The following is a 15633-nucleotide window of genomic DNA, read 5'->3' as shown; positions in this document are numbered from 1 at the left end:
ATTGTAGACATGTGTTCCGTTGCAACCCATGTGCTTCAAACGTTTCGTTTCAACTCATTTTTGTTTCAACTCACTCGCACATTTTCGTTTCAACTCACGTTTTTACTCTTTTTGCAACTCGACTCACCCCAGCTACATGCTTACACTCATGAGTGAGTAAGTGAAAAAAGAGTCACTAAAACTCGTCGTGGTGAGTGAACGAAACTCGTTCAATACAACGTTTCAACTCACTATCTCACTCTTACTCACTTTGCACATCTCTAATTTACATTTCCCAAAAATATAGAAAACATGACCGGCAATTTGCGTATATTATGGCTACCATGGCTCGAGATGGTCAATAGTATTAGTGTTCGATGCTTTCTTTACACCAAGAGAGCATGCAACAAAGGAGGTAACATCCACTGCCGCTCGCCAGCGTAGTGCTTTGAGTGTTACCTCCTCCCGTGAATGCTCTCTTGGTGTAAAGAAATCATCAAACACTAATACTAAATCATCTCCAGCCATGGTCAATGATAATATGCGAGAAAAGAACAACTATTCGATGTTCTAGAATGAAGGTTAAAAGAGAGCACTGAATGTTACCTCCTCCGTTGGATGCTCTCTTGTTGTTTCGCTGATCATTTTCTCTGGATTTTGACGCCGAAAATGACCGGTTTTGGATATACAACACCAAGAGAGCATCCAACAAAGGAGGTAGTATCAGCTGTCAACTGTGTTTCATATAAGGATCTCTTTTCCGCATGTGGAATTGAATGGGCGAATGGATTGAAACAGATACTGGACTGTTTCCCCTTCAACGGATACTCTCATACCTTCGATCACCTTTACTAGATCATCCTCAGGTAGAAGTAAGTGTTACTTCCTCCGTTGGAAGCTCTCTTGCTGTCAAAAACTATTTTTCCTGTACATGTACAATTGTACGAATTTCTTTTTATTAAGAAATAAACTTGATATTAACCTGAAACAGACATTCGGACATTAAAACTAAATGATCGAATAGTATACAAAGACATTTCCTTGCGTGTAATTCCAAGCGGAATCACTTTCCGGTTTGAAATTGCCTATCTTGCTGAGTGTTTAATAGAAGCCTTTTTCTAATTTGACCACGGAAGGCTAAACTCGTCCAATAACTTGCGCCCATTTATGCGCCAAGGGTTTAGTTCTGTATAGCTTACTTAACCTTTTTACCTAATTTAGCGGATTTTACGACTTTAGCGGACTTTGCGACTGCGGTCTGTTGTCCTTTCGTTTTTGTTTTCAGTGATGGTACTGCAGCCACTTCACTTTGCTTCTTCTTGGACAAAGTTAGCTTTGCTTTTTCATGTTGTGTTTTTGCCGGTAAAGCTTTTTTGTTTTCCTTCTTGCTAGTAGTAACTGGTTTCTCGTTTTCCTTCTTGCTAGTAGCTACTGGTTTCTTGTTTTCCTTCTTGATAGTAGCAACTGGTTTCTTGTTTTCGGTCTTGGTAGTAGCATCTGGTTTGTTAGCTTTACTTTTTGCTAAAACGAACGATTTCTCTACCTTTAGTGCTTTCCTTACTGCCTCTTCCTTGTTCGCTTTCCCTGCTGCCGCTTCATTTGCGATGGGTTCTTCAACGTTCCAATCGGATGGCAGTAACATACTGAAGGCAGTTTCTGCGTCCTCGTTCTCGCCATCATCATCATCGTCACCATCATCACCATCACCACTATTTTCATTTTTGACCTTTACTACCTGTTCAACGGCCATTTCCTCACCATCACCACTATTTTCATCCTTACTGTCTTTTACTAACTGCTCAACGGCCATTTCCGTCTGTTTTTTTAAGGCAGATCTTTTAGCCAAATTCTCCTTAACCTGCTCTTCCAAGTCTTTTGTTTGTGCCTTCAATTTAGACATAGCGTTATGTGCGACCGGTAGCTCGATGCCGGCTTCACGAAGTTTCCGCTCGGCACGGTTCAAACGTTTCATCTGTTTCGAAACCCGCTCAAGACGTGCCTGGGGACCAAGGTATCGATTCGCACGACTAACTTTACGGTTCAACCATTTACGGCAGGCACTGGACAGTTCGCCCTTCGAATTACACGCTCGTCCAAAATTACGTGGCACTCTGGTCATTCTCCGCGGTAGAACGGTCGCTTTCAGCACGCGTCCAAACATCATGTAATTGTTTACAGCACTAGCTGCAATTTCGGCAACCTCGTGATAGTGAAAAAGCACGTAACCATAACCTTTGCAGTGCTGTGTTCGCATCGACCGTGCAAGATACACTCCTGCTACAGCACCAAACTGTCTGAAGAACTCTCGCAGCTGTGCTTCGTTGAATCCTTTCGGAAGGTGTTTGATGAAAATCATGCCGGCACCTTTACCTACAAGCGGCTTACGAATTTTCTTCGGCTAAGAAATAACAAAAACATGCGTAATATGTTATTGAACGCTGTACTTCTCTAATTCCTTTCCATTGCTTACATACCTTTCCTTCGGCAGCATTTGTCTCCATTTTAACCTCCGGTGAATTGGTTGCAGCAACTGCAGTATTAGCAACATCGCCACTTTCTTTTTCGGTTATTTCAGCCATTTCTTTGCTGTTGAATCTTATTGCGGCACGAATTATTCCCAACAATTCAACGTTGTTTTCCGAGGGAGCGCGTGTTTCACATGCTCTGTTGACAGTTTCGCTTTACAGAAGGTTTAGCGCATGTGGTACATTTTGACAGTTCGAAATGGGGGAAAAATAAGATGCTCCTCAGTGACGTTTGCACACCCAAAACGCTTCGTAAACGGTTCAGTTGTAATTCAGTTAGCACAAAATTTAATTAATCAAATACAAATGAAACCAACTAGCTAATCTGTAATTAATTTTTCCTACAAACTTGTAAATTTTCTTTTATTTTGTGATTGCAATTATAATACTGTATATGCTACTGACTTTTCTCTGTTCGCGGTTGGTGGATATGCCACTTCAGATGCGAGCATAGTGGGTTAGCTGTGTGTGTTGTTCGCAGAATAAAGACAGTCTTGATCGAGTCGTCGTTTGTTGTCTGTCGTTTTATTTAACCCGAAAACCGACAGAACTCGGTCTCAATTACCAGTGATTTTAAGATAAAGGTAAATGGATTTGCTGTTTTCTGTCTTACCTGCGCCAGACCACTTCCAATTGTGCGAATTTCATACGATATTATGCACCGACACATCTCAAACGAAACAAACAGAATGCAAATATGCTCAAGCACTATCAAGGGCAATTCGAATGAATGGTAACAGGAAAAGGCGTACTACACAGTGAACAAAAACATCATTGCCGTGTCGTTACAGTGAGCAATAAATTAATTAAATCGCACCGTGTTCCAAGTGGCTCCAATACGCGGAGGGAACGCATGTCCAAAATTTCTTGCCTAGCGTTATTGTTTTGTTTGTGTGGTGCGTGTATGAAGATATAAGTGCATTTGGTTTTTGGTTCGTACAGTGCGATAAAAATAGTGTGCCATGAACCAACAACAGCAGTGTATCCAACAATTCCATTTCAACTTTTGTTCATCTTTGCCGCTCTGTTTGCGCGCCCCGGGTTTTGCACCATTAAATACAGCTGAAGCGGACAAACAACACGGACGGGACGCAGCATTACAAACGCGTCGCATACATACGCGCGCACACGCACACACACACACGTGCACACTTTTGGATGCGAGGAATTGTGTGTTGATAAGAACAACCTTCCCTTTTACGAAGCTCTATCGGGGGTTGATGCTGGAACGGGATTCTCTCTCTCTCTGGCAACTGTGCTTCTAAAAGAGCATAAGACCAATGCGTGTATGTGTGGGTGTAAATAATGTATCATATGCGTTATCGAGCACACGTTTGTGTTTGTGGAATCATGTGAAAAGTGTGAATTTTTGCAGGCCGAATGTGTACGAGAAAGATAAGGAGAGAGAGAGTGTGTGTAAAAGAGATAGTGAGAGCAAAACATAAAAATTCATATCTTCTTCAGTTAGGATTGTTGTACATTTAAAAGAAAAATTTCTGCTAGTCACAAAAACAAAATAATTCCACATCTTGGAATGTATGTAATGTGTGTTGTGAACTATTAGTTTAGATACACAATTTCGTTAAGGGATTTGCTAAATTTTAACAGTAAAAAAAAGTTAATAACACTTACCCTTTTTATGGTGTGAGAGCATACGAAGCAAACATAAGCCCAAAACTAACCATACCGACATAATTATTTCACTACTCGGCCTCCTGCCGAGTGCGGCAGTACGATTAATTCTCACACGGTATGGGCAAGGTCCCAGGGTGGCCATAAACGGATACAAACCAACAGCAACAAAGGACCTGTTCTGGGAAGGATTTCGGGGCGAAAAGTTTTTCGCAAAAATAAAATCCCACCAGCTGCTTGACTAGAAGGACACCGACAGCCAGAAGGAAAATCTTGGAAATTTTGCAGAAATTCCACCATGTTTTTTTTAAAGATTGTTTCTTGCTTGAATCTTACGAAATTGTTTTGTGAGTGTGTTTGATGGAACATATTTTTGCGCGGGTTGCTTATGTTGCTAAACATGTTTTTTTTACTCACGCATTGTCTGCCCACTGTCAGTAGGAGGTCAGTGAAGAAAAAAAATCATATTTAAAAGCATTAAACGCGCGTGTTCTGATTGTGGCGTGAATGTGTGTGCGTTTGTACTTGTGGATATATTTTTTGAGTTTTTTTTCTTCTTCGGTTTGTATAAATAAATTTTCACATCTTCTCCTACCCACCCCAACGTGGGAGAGCTTTTTGCAGAGAATTTTCATTCCCTGAAGGTATGATGATGCGTTAGGTACTTCATTTCGAGGAATAGTCACAGGTGCAAGTTGAAGCCTGTTACCATGGTTTTAATTGCCCTCTAATCTAATTTCACTCTTTTTTTTTGGAACAAGACACTTGCGTGAAAGCAAGTGAGTATGAGTGAAACTTTTGGACATGTTTTTTGGGCAGTGTCTTAATACCTACATTTGTTTTTATTTATTTTTTAAGAAGTGAAATATGTGTCAAAATTAGGCCATTTCGATAGTGTTGCTGTGTACGATAATAGTTTTTTTTTCCTTTTAAAATTATTTAATAATAGTGTGTAAAAGACTAAATGCAACGTCTTTCTTTCTACAATCAATCGTTATTTGCGTGAATTTTTAGTGAATTTAAAACAAAATCTAATCACACAAAGAATCAACAATAAACGGTGGATGACGTTTCGCGGTTTTTATTCCAGTGTTGTGCGCGTGTGTGTGTGTAGTGCCCTTTGATTCTGTGGTTTAGTTCTAGCGAAACTAAATATCGTAATAGCAAAGGTGTAATAAATTGTTCGTTCCGTAGTATTAACACCGCGACAACAACACACACACACAAGTCCCATCACACACGCGCGGAGTGAGTCATGGGGAAGTTACTAAGCCTGCTGGCACGGGATGAATCAACCTGCTGCACACCGAAAACGTACGACGTGTTTCTGGACTTCGAAAATGCTGCCCCGACCGACCTGGAGCGGGAAGTGTACGAAGAGGTCGACCATGTCCTGCGCCAGTCCGAGATCGTCCTGGACGAGATCCAGTGTTATAAGGTAAGCCAAAAAAAAGGGGGAAGAAAAAAATACAACTTCTTCCACAGCTTCCTCGGCGCACAGTCTGTTGGGATGCCTGAATGACATAAAAACAGCTCTCCCGTGCTATTGGAGCTGTCAGTGGGACGGGATGTTTATGTTTATTGTTTCGGGCGTCGCGTCCTGGGCGAAGAATATTGTGTGTTGTGAAGGACAACGGAAATGGTTTCGTCTGCATCCGAGCACAAGCAACGTTCAGTTGTGCAAGGCGTTTTGCTCGTCAAACGTCACGGGAAACTTAACAGAGCGCGAGAGAGAGAGAGAGAACCTACCTCAAAAGTGCTCCAATAACGATCACGTAAACCTCATATATGTGTTGACTATCTTCTTATCACGCACGTTTTTTCTTTGTTGATAAAATGGAAAAAATGACAAACAAAAAACATAAAACGGTAGCACAATACACATCGAGAGAACGTTTTGCCCTTTAAGGGGCTTGATTAGAGCTGAACTTGTACCATTTTTTGTTTGCTACGCATTTTACTCACTCTCACTGCACTGATAGTGACGGCACGAGATAAGAGGTTGATCTCACACAAAGCATATGGTGAACATATTGTTTTGTCCGCTGTAACCTTCAATCTTTGCAACGCTTGCCTGGAAGGGCTGAAAAGAAATTGTTTGCAATGATAACGGTGGTACGAAATTAAAGGAGAAACAAACCCTTTTTCTTGCAATGCATAAAATGTACAATAGAGGTTTTTGAGTAATCCAATACACCATCGTCCTTAGAATGTCTTGACTATTTTCTTTGATGGTTTTCTACAGGGTTTCCAATATCATCAACATTTGCAATGGATTAGTAGTTGAGTGATCTGTCAGATCTTTCTTGTTTACTTATCCACATTGCAGGGGTTTTCGAGATGCATTAGAACAGTTGAAATATTTTCAAGTTGATGTAGAATATGCATCTTTTTGGGTCAAGAGCGAAAGAGCTACCTAAATCGCTCCGCTCATTTTATTGTGCGCGCTCCCGCACAGCCCACAGGAAAAAGAGGTAGAAAGAAAGAGGTTAAAAAAAAGAATAAAATATAATGAAAAATAAAAAAAATCTAAAAATTTGAAAATTTCCTAAGGCTATAGCCTTAGCTTTTTTTGAGTAATTTAGAAATTTTATTTTTTTAAATTTTTAGCCAAGTTTTCCCTATAGCTCGGTCGGTATCCAACGGATCGCCAAACTTTAACCTGTAGTCGATAGATGGCACCAATGGCTACATTTTCTTCGTGGATGGCCATGCCCTCAGATGTATGTGCCAGAAGTTATTCGAGAAACCAAGTTTCTTACCCTGTTTGATAAAATGTAAAATTTCCCTCATTTTTGCACCAAATTTTGCCTATAACTCGGTCGGTATCCAACGGATCGCCAATCTTTAACCTGTGGTCGATAGATGGCACCAATTGCTACATTTTCTTCTTCGACGGCCATGCCCTCAGGTGTCTGTGTCTCGAAACATAATTAAAAAACACGCAACCGATTTCGAACCACCCTGCACGAAAAAAAGTCACTCAAATGAGTGCCCGTGAGTGGGGGGGGGTCGTGTTTCAGACTTTAGCCAATAATGCTTTAAAAGAAGAAAAGAATAAAAAATAACAAAAAAATTTCAACTCGAAAATTTCATAAGGCTTACCCCTTGCCATTTTTTGAGCAATTTAGCAAAATTAAAAAAAAAATGTTTTATTTTAATGCGAATTGGTTGCAATAAGTTCTTTTCACTCAAATAATGCTATATTTGTGGTGCGAAACTTCGCTCCTGGGAGCTCATCGCACAATCGCTCCTGCGTGCAGCGCTCCGTGTGGAGCTACCTCAAGCGCACCGCACACTTTAGAAAGCGAGAGCGGTGCGTTCCGCTCTTGCAAAAGAGCTATTTGACCCAACACACCTACAGATAGATGTAGAATCTATACTTTTGTAGAGAAGGTTTTGTCAAGAATCAATTTCATTGTGAGCAAGATCTAGAAAATGGGAATCGTTTTATATTTACCTCTTTATATTTTAATTTGAAAAGAGTCGAAAAACGAATGCAACTTTTGCTATTTCAACTGAAAACCCTTGTACACTTATTTTATGGCACTGGGTGTCGGTCTTGGTGCCTCAGCGTCAGAGTTAACATATCGAAGGTCGGCGAAACTAATCTCACTTGAGTCATCCAACTATAGCAGGGATTAACCGGCTATTCGGTCTAAAACAAGTCTTTTAGCCTTTATTATGGCGATGTGAAGCATATCACAAGGCAGGATTTTTGTCATATCCGGAACTACTCAAAACCCCCCAGAACTCTTGAAGTATTTTGGCAAAAAAAAAATTGAAAGAGAATGAAGAATTCCTTATGACTGCTTTGACATGATTACGGTACAATGGTCTAAAGAACAAACATATCTATATTCTCCTAATTAAGCATGCATATTTAAATAAGGCTATTTGCAATGATTTTGCTTTGTTTTGCGGTTCTTAATTTAAATCGAAATGTAATCAAAACCCGTTAGGCCAGTAACAGAGCTGGTCAATGGTTTTCTTACCGTTATCATGAAAAAAAACCCCTTCGCCGATCGTGTGTGGATGATGTTTGCTTCACTGCTTTCGGGATGAATTAATTGACGATGGAAAACAGGTCCCAATCTCGTCTCGTACCTCTATCCGTGAGGTGTAACGGAACGGAAGATAGCACTACGCGTCGTCTGTTGTTGTTTGCCACCTTACGGATGAGAGGAAATTTGGGCTTGTGGGTTAACTAGATTCAAGACTCGGGTTGGGTGTTGTGTTGTGGAGATGAGCTTTTTCCTACACCTTCCATCGATCCACTTTGGGGGGCCATTATCAAATGTACGCTCTTATTTTTTCCCTTCTTTTCTTCTTCATTCTGCCCCCTAAATGTGTGTGCACATCGAGATATATGCGTAATGCGTGATATGGGGTGAAAGCAAATCACCGACGCATATTTATCATTCTTCGAGCGAACATTTCTCTCAATCAATCGCGGAATTAGCTGTATGTGCCCTGTAACCGTACGGCGCGTTTTCTTCCCCTTTTCGCGATTGTATTGATCTCTGTTGTGTTGTGTGGTGAGTTCGATGTGTCGGTGTTTTTGGGGGGGGGGCAGCACATCGTAAACGCCGCGAAAAGCTGAGTTAATGGAGTTGTTTGTGCTGCCGATGCCCCATTCAGATGATTTGCTTAGCTCGATGAATCAATTTGAAATTGGTTGGATTTTTTTTCCTTTCTCAATTTTGGCTTTTATCATACATTACAATGGGGTGGCTGCTCCGTTACTTTATGCGAAAGCGCCTTTGCCAGACTTAATGGAAGTTTATTTTTGTGCTTATGAAGTAAGAAACACGAGAACGAAGGCTTTAACGATGCGTGGTGCATCGAAATGAGTCATTAACATAAAAACTGCATGAATATCGTCAAAAAAATTGTTCGTTTTTTCCGGTTTCTATATTGAATTGAAATGTGTTGGTGAAATTTAAATATTAAACTAGAAAAACATAATAAACATTTTTCCCCCTTTAGAATGTTTACAAATATGCCAAAAAACTATTTCGTTAATATCAGATTGATACATCGGAACATTAATTAGTGGAACACTTGATTGCGAATCGCCCGCAACATCATCACTGGCCATTTCAGTTTCCATTTTCACCAAAAAGGTCCGCATTTGCGTGTTTGTCTGTGTTCCAGTTGCGTCATGGCGAATAATTATGCTCTCGTGTCTAGGCTTTCCCAAAAAAAACGAAAAAAAATCGGCAGACCGTTTGGTTTTGATGTAATTAACTAAGCATTAACAGCAAACAATGGCTGCTGCACAAAAGCAAAAAGGTGGTTTCACTTTCTCTTAAAATAAAAAGCGAAAATTACACCACGCCACAAGACACTTGGCGCCGGGGTAAAGAAAATGCCTTCCCCGTCGTTAGTGGCTCACGAGAAATTCGAGCAGCAAAAACGCACACTCTACGCATGAGATGAAGAAGCGCCAAAATAGAATAATAAATGTGTGTAACAAAAACAAAACTAGCGTAAGATGAGCATAAGATGATGCGTTTCGCTAGACAAGACGAAAAATAAAAACATGGCCACTACTACTAATACTACTGCTACTACCGCCCGAAGACATAGGCCGAAGACGATGAAACGGAACTTTGCTCTCGAGTGTGTGATTATTTGGTTCCGTCAAAACAAACCCCCCTCGGCGTCGCTTATTTAACGGGAAGGGAAAGATGCATCTTCAACCCTAGAGGAACGATTTGGGGAGGTGTGAGGGTTGGATCTGTTTCCCATGTTTATCTGGGTCTGTTGGTTTGTTTGTTTTTCGCATTTCCTGCTTCCTAAACGTACTATTTTGTTATCGTTAATATTATAGCAGATTTTTTTTAATATTTTTAATTTTTTATAGAGTCTGTTGTACACGATATAGTTTTTTTTTTATAAAAGATAAACAAATAGTAATAATGTCCTATAAGTTAAAAGGCTACAGTTTTGAAGCCGAATAGCCGTTTGATTCTGCTCGTTAAACGCACAAATGTGTAAACATTTTTCTGGCGGAACTTTCCATCAACAAAAGTAAAACATTTCGAACTTAAAAAAAAATCATTATAAGATAATGAGATTTTAAGTACGTCTTATCTTCCTCTATGTAAACAAACTTTTCGCAATTTGTACGGTGGAATTTTCCCAATTTTCATGGAAATAATCTCTGTTTAGTGGAAGTTTTCAACAAGTTCAACGTTACGGCAAGGGCTGAGCGGTTATTTCACAATATTTTACAGAACATACTAAACACAGCTCGGTATTTACGTGTGAGGATGAACCATAAAATACCCATGCTCTCTAAGCCTCCCTTCTTCTCACGGGGCAGTAAACATTCTGGTGTTTTTGATACATTTCCTCATAAGCTCACATTACACCCCTCTTGGTGCACAGGCACATTTTTAGTACATGTTTTTTTTTGTGGCATTAAATTTCTACCAATCGATCGATGAAACTAAGCCACTCGGGGTTGGAACTTTTCACCCTTTGAGTTTTCTGTACCACACATTCATACGCACTTTATCTGATACGATCTCTCGTCTTCCGAAAAGTACCTACATTTTTCTTCAGCGGGTGGAAAACTTCTCATCTTTGCCGCCCTGTTCCAATAGCCAGTTGGGGAAGGAAAAAGGGCGGGTAGGTTTCCCATTAAATGTGACCCCGTTTCTCCCGCATTTGGTGTATAGCAATGAGGAAATGTATTTAGTATTTGGTTCTATTTTCAAATGCATCAGTATTGAGATCGGTTAACTGGTTTCGAGATACTACTGGATGAGTGCTGATCGATTGTGTCATATTTATCAAAGATAGGGGTTAATAAAATAAAAATAAAGATTTTATATCAGAACCAACGATGCGACCTTCACGATGTCTCCTTCGTTAAATCCAAAAGCAGTTAAAAAAAATATTTTTTTTCCAAAAATCGGCAGAGTATACATATTGAACTTATTTTTGTCTTACATTTGTAGTTATCTTCGAGAAACTTAACAAAAAATTGCCATCTTTTTTATTCAGATAGAACGGCCTAGCCGTATTGATAAAAAATTGCCATTTATTAACACTAGAACTACCAAGCGTTTGAAGCGTTTTTCGTTCGAGGTTAATTTTTAAACAATTTCGAAGAGTTGGAGTATATTATGCTGTTTATTGGAGATCTTACTATAGAATATATATGTAAAAATCATCTTTCAACTACCATTGTTTAACCCCAAAAAATAATGTGATAAAAATGAAGCGTTCCAGCCAAAATGTCCAATCCGGTAGTTCTAGTGTGAAAGTCGCCTAAGTGTATTACCCCCTTAAAAGAGCCCTTATCATCAAAGCAGGTTCTATAAAGGAACCAACTTTTACTAATTTATATTATTCTACATTCAATTCCGTCGGTAGCATATGAAATGTTCCCTCGCCCTTATCCACGGATGTTTGTGACAAGTAGGTTTAATCGCGATCACAATCCACTAAACACCAAACCACAAAACCTTCCCCTAATAGCGACAACAAAACGTTGAATTGCGCTGCAAAGGCTGTTGTCCCTCCTCGGACACAGAAGCAAGATAAGATAAGAGCATGGGAGGGGTGAAGGAAAGCCGCGTATCTTACCCGCTGCCGTTCAACGTGCGTCTGTCGTGATGATAAATATTAAACGTGCTTTATGCCGAGCGAACGTTGATAATTGTTTGAGATGGATCAGTTTCAGCTGTAATTAATTCCACTGAAAAATGTTTTTCTGTTATTTTTAATATTAAATAATTTCACACATGATCACTCATCGGATCACTCTTCTCTTCCAGTGAAGCAATTTCCCAACACAAGAGTTAATCTCCCTATATGTTTCAACCATCATTTCCAAGAATTTCATACCCAATCGTTTTTTCAGGAAATTCTGGAAGAGCACGCAATAGACGTAGAGGAAATACCGTTTTGGCTACTTTCGAAGAATTGCCATAAAAAGATTTACCCAATCATCACATAAAGTTTGAGCTAATCGCGTAAAGTGTTGTTGGGTTATTTCTACTTTTTTATTCGCGATTCCACTTCAACAATGCTTTTTTGCTTGCTGCCCACAGAGTGTAACATTGATATAAGCGTACCGAATCCCCCCCCTTTGAGCCGAGTTCTCTTGACAGTATTTGATTTCGTCATCGACGTTTAAATAGAGGCGTTTTCTACCAACGGCAGATAACGTCACGTTGACTATTTATGATAACGATAGAGAAGGCATAAGCGAGCTGCTTTTAGCAAACACGTTCCGATAGATGTGGGTTTTTTTAGCATACCGAATTTGCGACATTTTTGTTGTTGTTCGTGAGATACATTTGTTTCTTTACAAAAGCAAATATATTTCTTATCACTACTGCTGGGTGAAGTTTTGGCTTTGAGAAAGTGTTTAACGATTGCAAACGTTTAAGGAAGTAAAGAGAAATTAGAAGCACTTTGTTGTCCTTGCTTTGTTGTCCATATTTTAACTAAAATATGTCAACGTTCTTTAGCCGCTGTCACGTTGAAGAGTGAAATCATGCATGTTTTTCGATCGAACTCGAATGGTCATGACCAAGGTAAGCGCGCAACAGCTGATAGAAGTACGGACTTCACTCTCCTGTCCCATTTCATGTCTCCAACCCGTCTGTTGTCCATATTCGCACCTAGGAACGCGACACTGCGATCGTTAATGCATCATTTTTTTGAGGTGCGTCATCATCATCATTCGGCCGATTGCTTCGTACCAGCACGACGCTACAGTTGCAGTAACAATTTAATTTAATTTTATACAATCTCCAGACACAGGCGCTTAGCCACTAGTACTCATCACACCCTTTCCCGTTCAGGCGAACGGTAGGAAATTCGAAAGGGAAGTAAACCGAACGCAACATCCTTCACACAAAAAGGGTGCAAAAAAAAATGAAATTGGGACCATTCAAATTGTGTGGAGCCGCAAAACCACCGGACCGCTTCTTCCGTTTCTGCATGTTTATGAAACCATGCGCCATGCGAATCCGGTGTGAGGTGTGAATTGATGGTGGTGCCATTCTCAATAGTACCTTCCTTCTCACTGTGTCACGCAGACACATCTCCACACGTTACATCCGCCTGGAATGTACACATATGTTTGTGTGTGACACCCGGGTCTACCGGCAGTGACAACGCGACCGACGCCGTAGGACGGAAACGATGTCCAACAATTGTGCCCTCGCACTATTTTAAGTCATCGCAAAGGAATCACTAGCCCAGACACTGAAGAAGAGAGTATGGAGGTACCAGTGGAGGTGTTTGGATTAAATTGAATTAAAGAAAAAATTATAAACTGAACGACGAATGATGTCGCGGTTCCGAAAACGGTGTTCCGAATGCGTGCTATCCCCTTGGACGATGATTCATCGAGTGTTATGTTTCATGAAACGCGGCCCTATGTTGACGTGTGTATGGTAAAGGTGAATGTTGCCGAATGTCTGTTGATGAAAATATATGCCTCCAAATTATGACGAGCATATTTCTTAGAAGAGACATTTTGTTTTCAAAATTGTTCCAATTCTAGAATGAATATGAAGCTTATAGATGGGGCAAGGTGTTAAGGAAATCATGAGGTTTATCAAGAAAAAATGAGCAAGAATTCCAAAAATTGCAAAAAACTTAAATAACCGAAGCGAAAATAGACGAAATGTAGCCAAGAAATACAAACTTAATCGCCACTATGACCCCAAGAAGTTGAGAAAAGATATCATAAATTGCTCTAAATCTAGTTCTAATCTAGTATTACCTTTTGATGGTCTACTACAATCAAACAACTCCTCCCGAGAGATCCCGAGATTGGTCCTCAGCTGTGACTATTCCACTCAAAGCGGCCCGCCATCTAAAAAGTTTGGAGGGCCCTGGTCTACAGCATGCTCTTATGTGGGCCGGTCCCATGACCTTGCGCCTTGGCTTACGATCTAATGCACCGACAATCATGGATCAAATCTCATTTGGGGACCATCCATCAGGTAAAATTTCTACGCATTATTAATCTATTTCGGCAAGTCTAGAATAGGAGCGTACAAGATCTAATAGAGATCTTAAAAACAAAGAGAAATAGAAACATGCTCGAATGTTTCCCGAATGTATATACAAATTCTTCTTGAAAGGTCATCAGACACAACATTTAGCCAAGGTCTTAAAAAGAGATTAATGCTATTTCATTAAAATTTCTTGTTTAATTTGAAGAAATGGCTTATTTCGTATCTTCCGACGTGGATGCCCCAGCACAAGAGCCCCCGTGCAGTTGGTATCTAATTGACATCCCTTACCAGAAACCACCATTTACCTTTCACGTCTCTTAACCACAGCACAGGTTCATAAATTGTATGCGAAATGAGTTCACTTGTTTCGCATCTTCCACCAAGATATTCTGTGTAATGGATGGAGGATCCCCCCAAGTGTGCCACGAACAAGCAAAGCAGTTCGTACATTAGCACCGCTGTACGCGCCTGACGTTGAGTTCTAGTCCGGTTTTTGCCCAAAACCTAAATACTTCTTGCTCATTTTCATTCATCGTGCGTCGTACGCAGTAATGCTGGGTCGCCTTCCAAGCATCGGGGGTTTGCTGGTCAGCTGCGGCTTTCCTTTGTCTTTGTACTGTTTTCTTCCCGGAGAGAGAAAGAATAAAACAAAAAAAACCATTTCCCTTTCTTCGCAATTTAATACGTGTCGTTCTTGGTTCTCCTGTAACGTGGATAAAGTCAAGTCAACAAAGAGATCCAAGGACAAAGGCTGACTGGTGAAAATGGTTTCGTCTTGGCCGACGGTATGCAAAAATTATGCTACACAGCAACGTGAAATGTTTTCATTTTTCCCTCATGCTGTATTGTTCTTTCTGCAATCTGCACACGTGCATTGGGTCCGGCATAAGAATCAGCCTCTTGAAACAAAGTTATTTAGCTTGAAAATGTTTTTACCGTTCCATGCACGTTCTCCTCCCCAAAATGTGTGTGTACGTGCAATCACGTTTGGACAATGATTTTGCCGGCTTCCTGGCAGATTGGCTGGTTTGTTGTGGTGTTTCATATTCTGTTCAGTTCTGTGTCAGCAATTGCGCCAAATAGTGCCAAATTATCATCCTTCAAAAACGTGTGTCCAGGGTTATAATGTCCTCAAGAATCTTGAGAAAGTGATAATCTATTGGGATTCTTTTTTTTTATTTCTAAAAAAATAGAGTTTTTAATTGCTTTTCGTAATACACGAATCAAATTAAATAGACTAATGTACCATTCTCCCCCCACATATGACCATTTTACATGGCCTTAGCCATTTTGTTAGACGACACTAACAGAACGATGCTTCCGGTTTATGATTGCCATTATTGTGACGCCATTGTGCGGCCATCGCACTTCCGGATTACGTTGGTCGTGGCACGTTGTCGTTCGAAATGGCTTCAGTTACACCTTCCTCCCAAAATAAAAGGGGTAGAGGGAGTGAAAGCTGGCCGATGTCACGCGAACGTGATGGAATAAATTCAACTCAA

General features: G+C 40.2%; 2 protein-coding genes across 2 annotated transcripts in view; one reads left to right on the top strand and one right to left on the bottom strand.

Moving 5' to 3' along the window:
• Positions 1-913: 913 nt before the first annotated feature.
• Positions 914-2668, bottom strand: LOC125770466 (MKI67 FHA domain-interacting nucleolar phosphoprotein). The gene is made up of 2 exons (XM_049440149.1): positions 2454-2668; positions 914-2377 (listed from the first exon to the last, which is right to left on the bottom strand). The coding sequence occupies exons 1-2, from the start codon at positions 2556-2558 to the stop codon at positions 1175-1177; spliced, it is 1308 nt and encodes a 435-aa protein (XP_049296106.1). The 5' UTR covers positions 2559-2668; the 3' UTR covers positions 914-1174.
• A 332-nt stretch (positions 2669-3000) lies between these two features.
• Positions 3001-15633, top strand: part of LOC125770483 (CYFIP-related Rac1 interactor B) — a 29385-nt gene continuing 16752 nt past the window's right edge. Inside the window, exons 1-2 of the mRNA XM_049440172.1 lie at positions 3001-3088; positions 5331-5574. Coding sequence (XP_049296129.1) covers positions 5392-5574 — 183 coding nt within the window. The 5' untranslated portion in view covers positions 3001-3088; positions 5331-5391. The remainder of the gene's footprint in view (positions 3089-5330; positions 5575-15633) is intronic.

The sequence above is a fragment of the Anopheles funestus genome, chromosome 3RL (genome assembly GCF_943734845.2).
Source record: "Anopheles funestus chromosome 3RL, idAnoFuneDA-416_04, whole genome shotgun sequence".
In the NCBI taxonomy this organism is placed as follows: Eukaryota; Metazoa; Arthropoda; class Insecta; order Diptera; family Culicidae; genus Anopheles; species Anopheles funestus.
The sequence above is the reverse complement of the archived record's forward strand: the minus strand, read 5'-3'. Positions and strand labels throughout refer to the sequence as shown.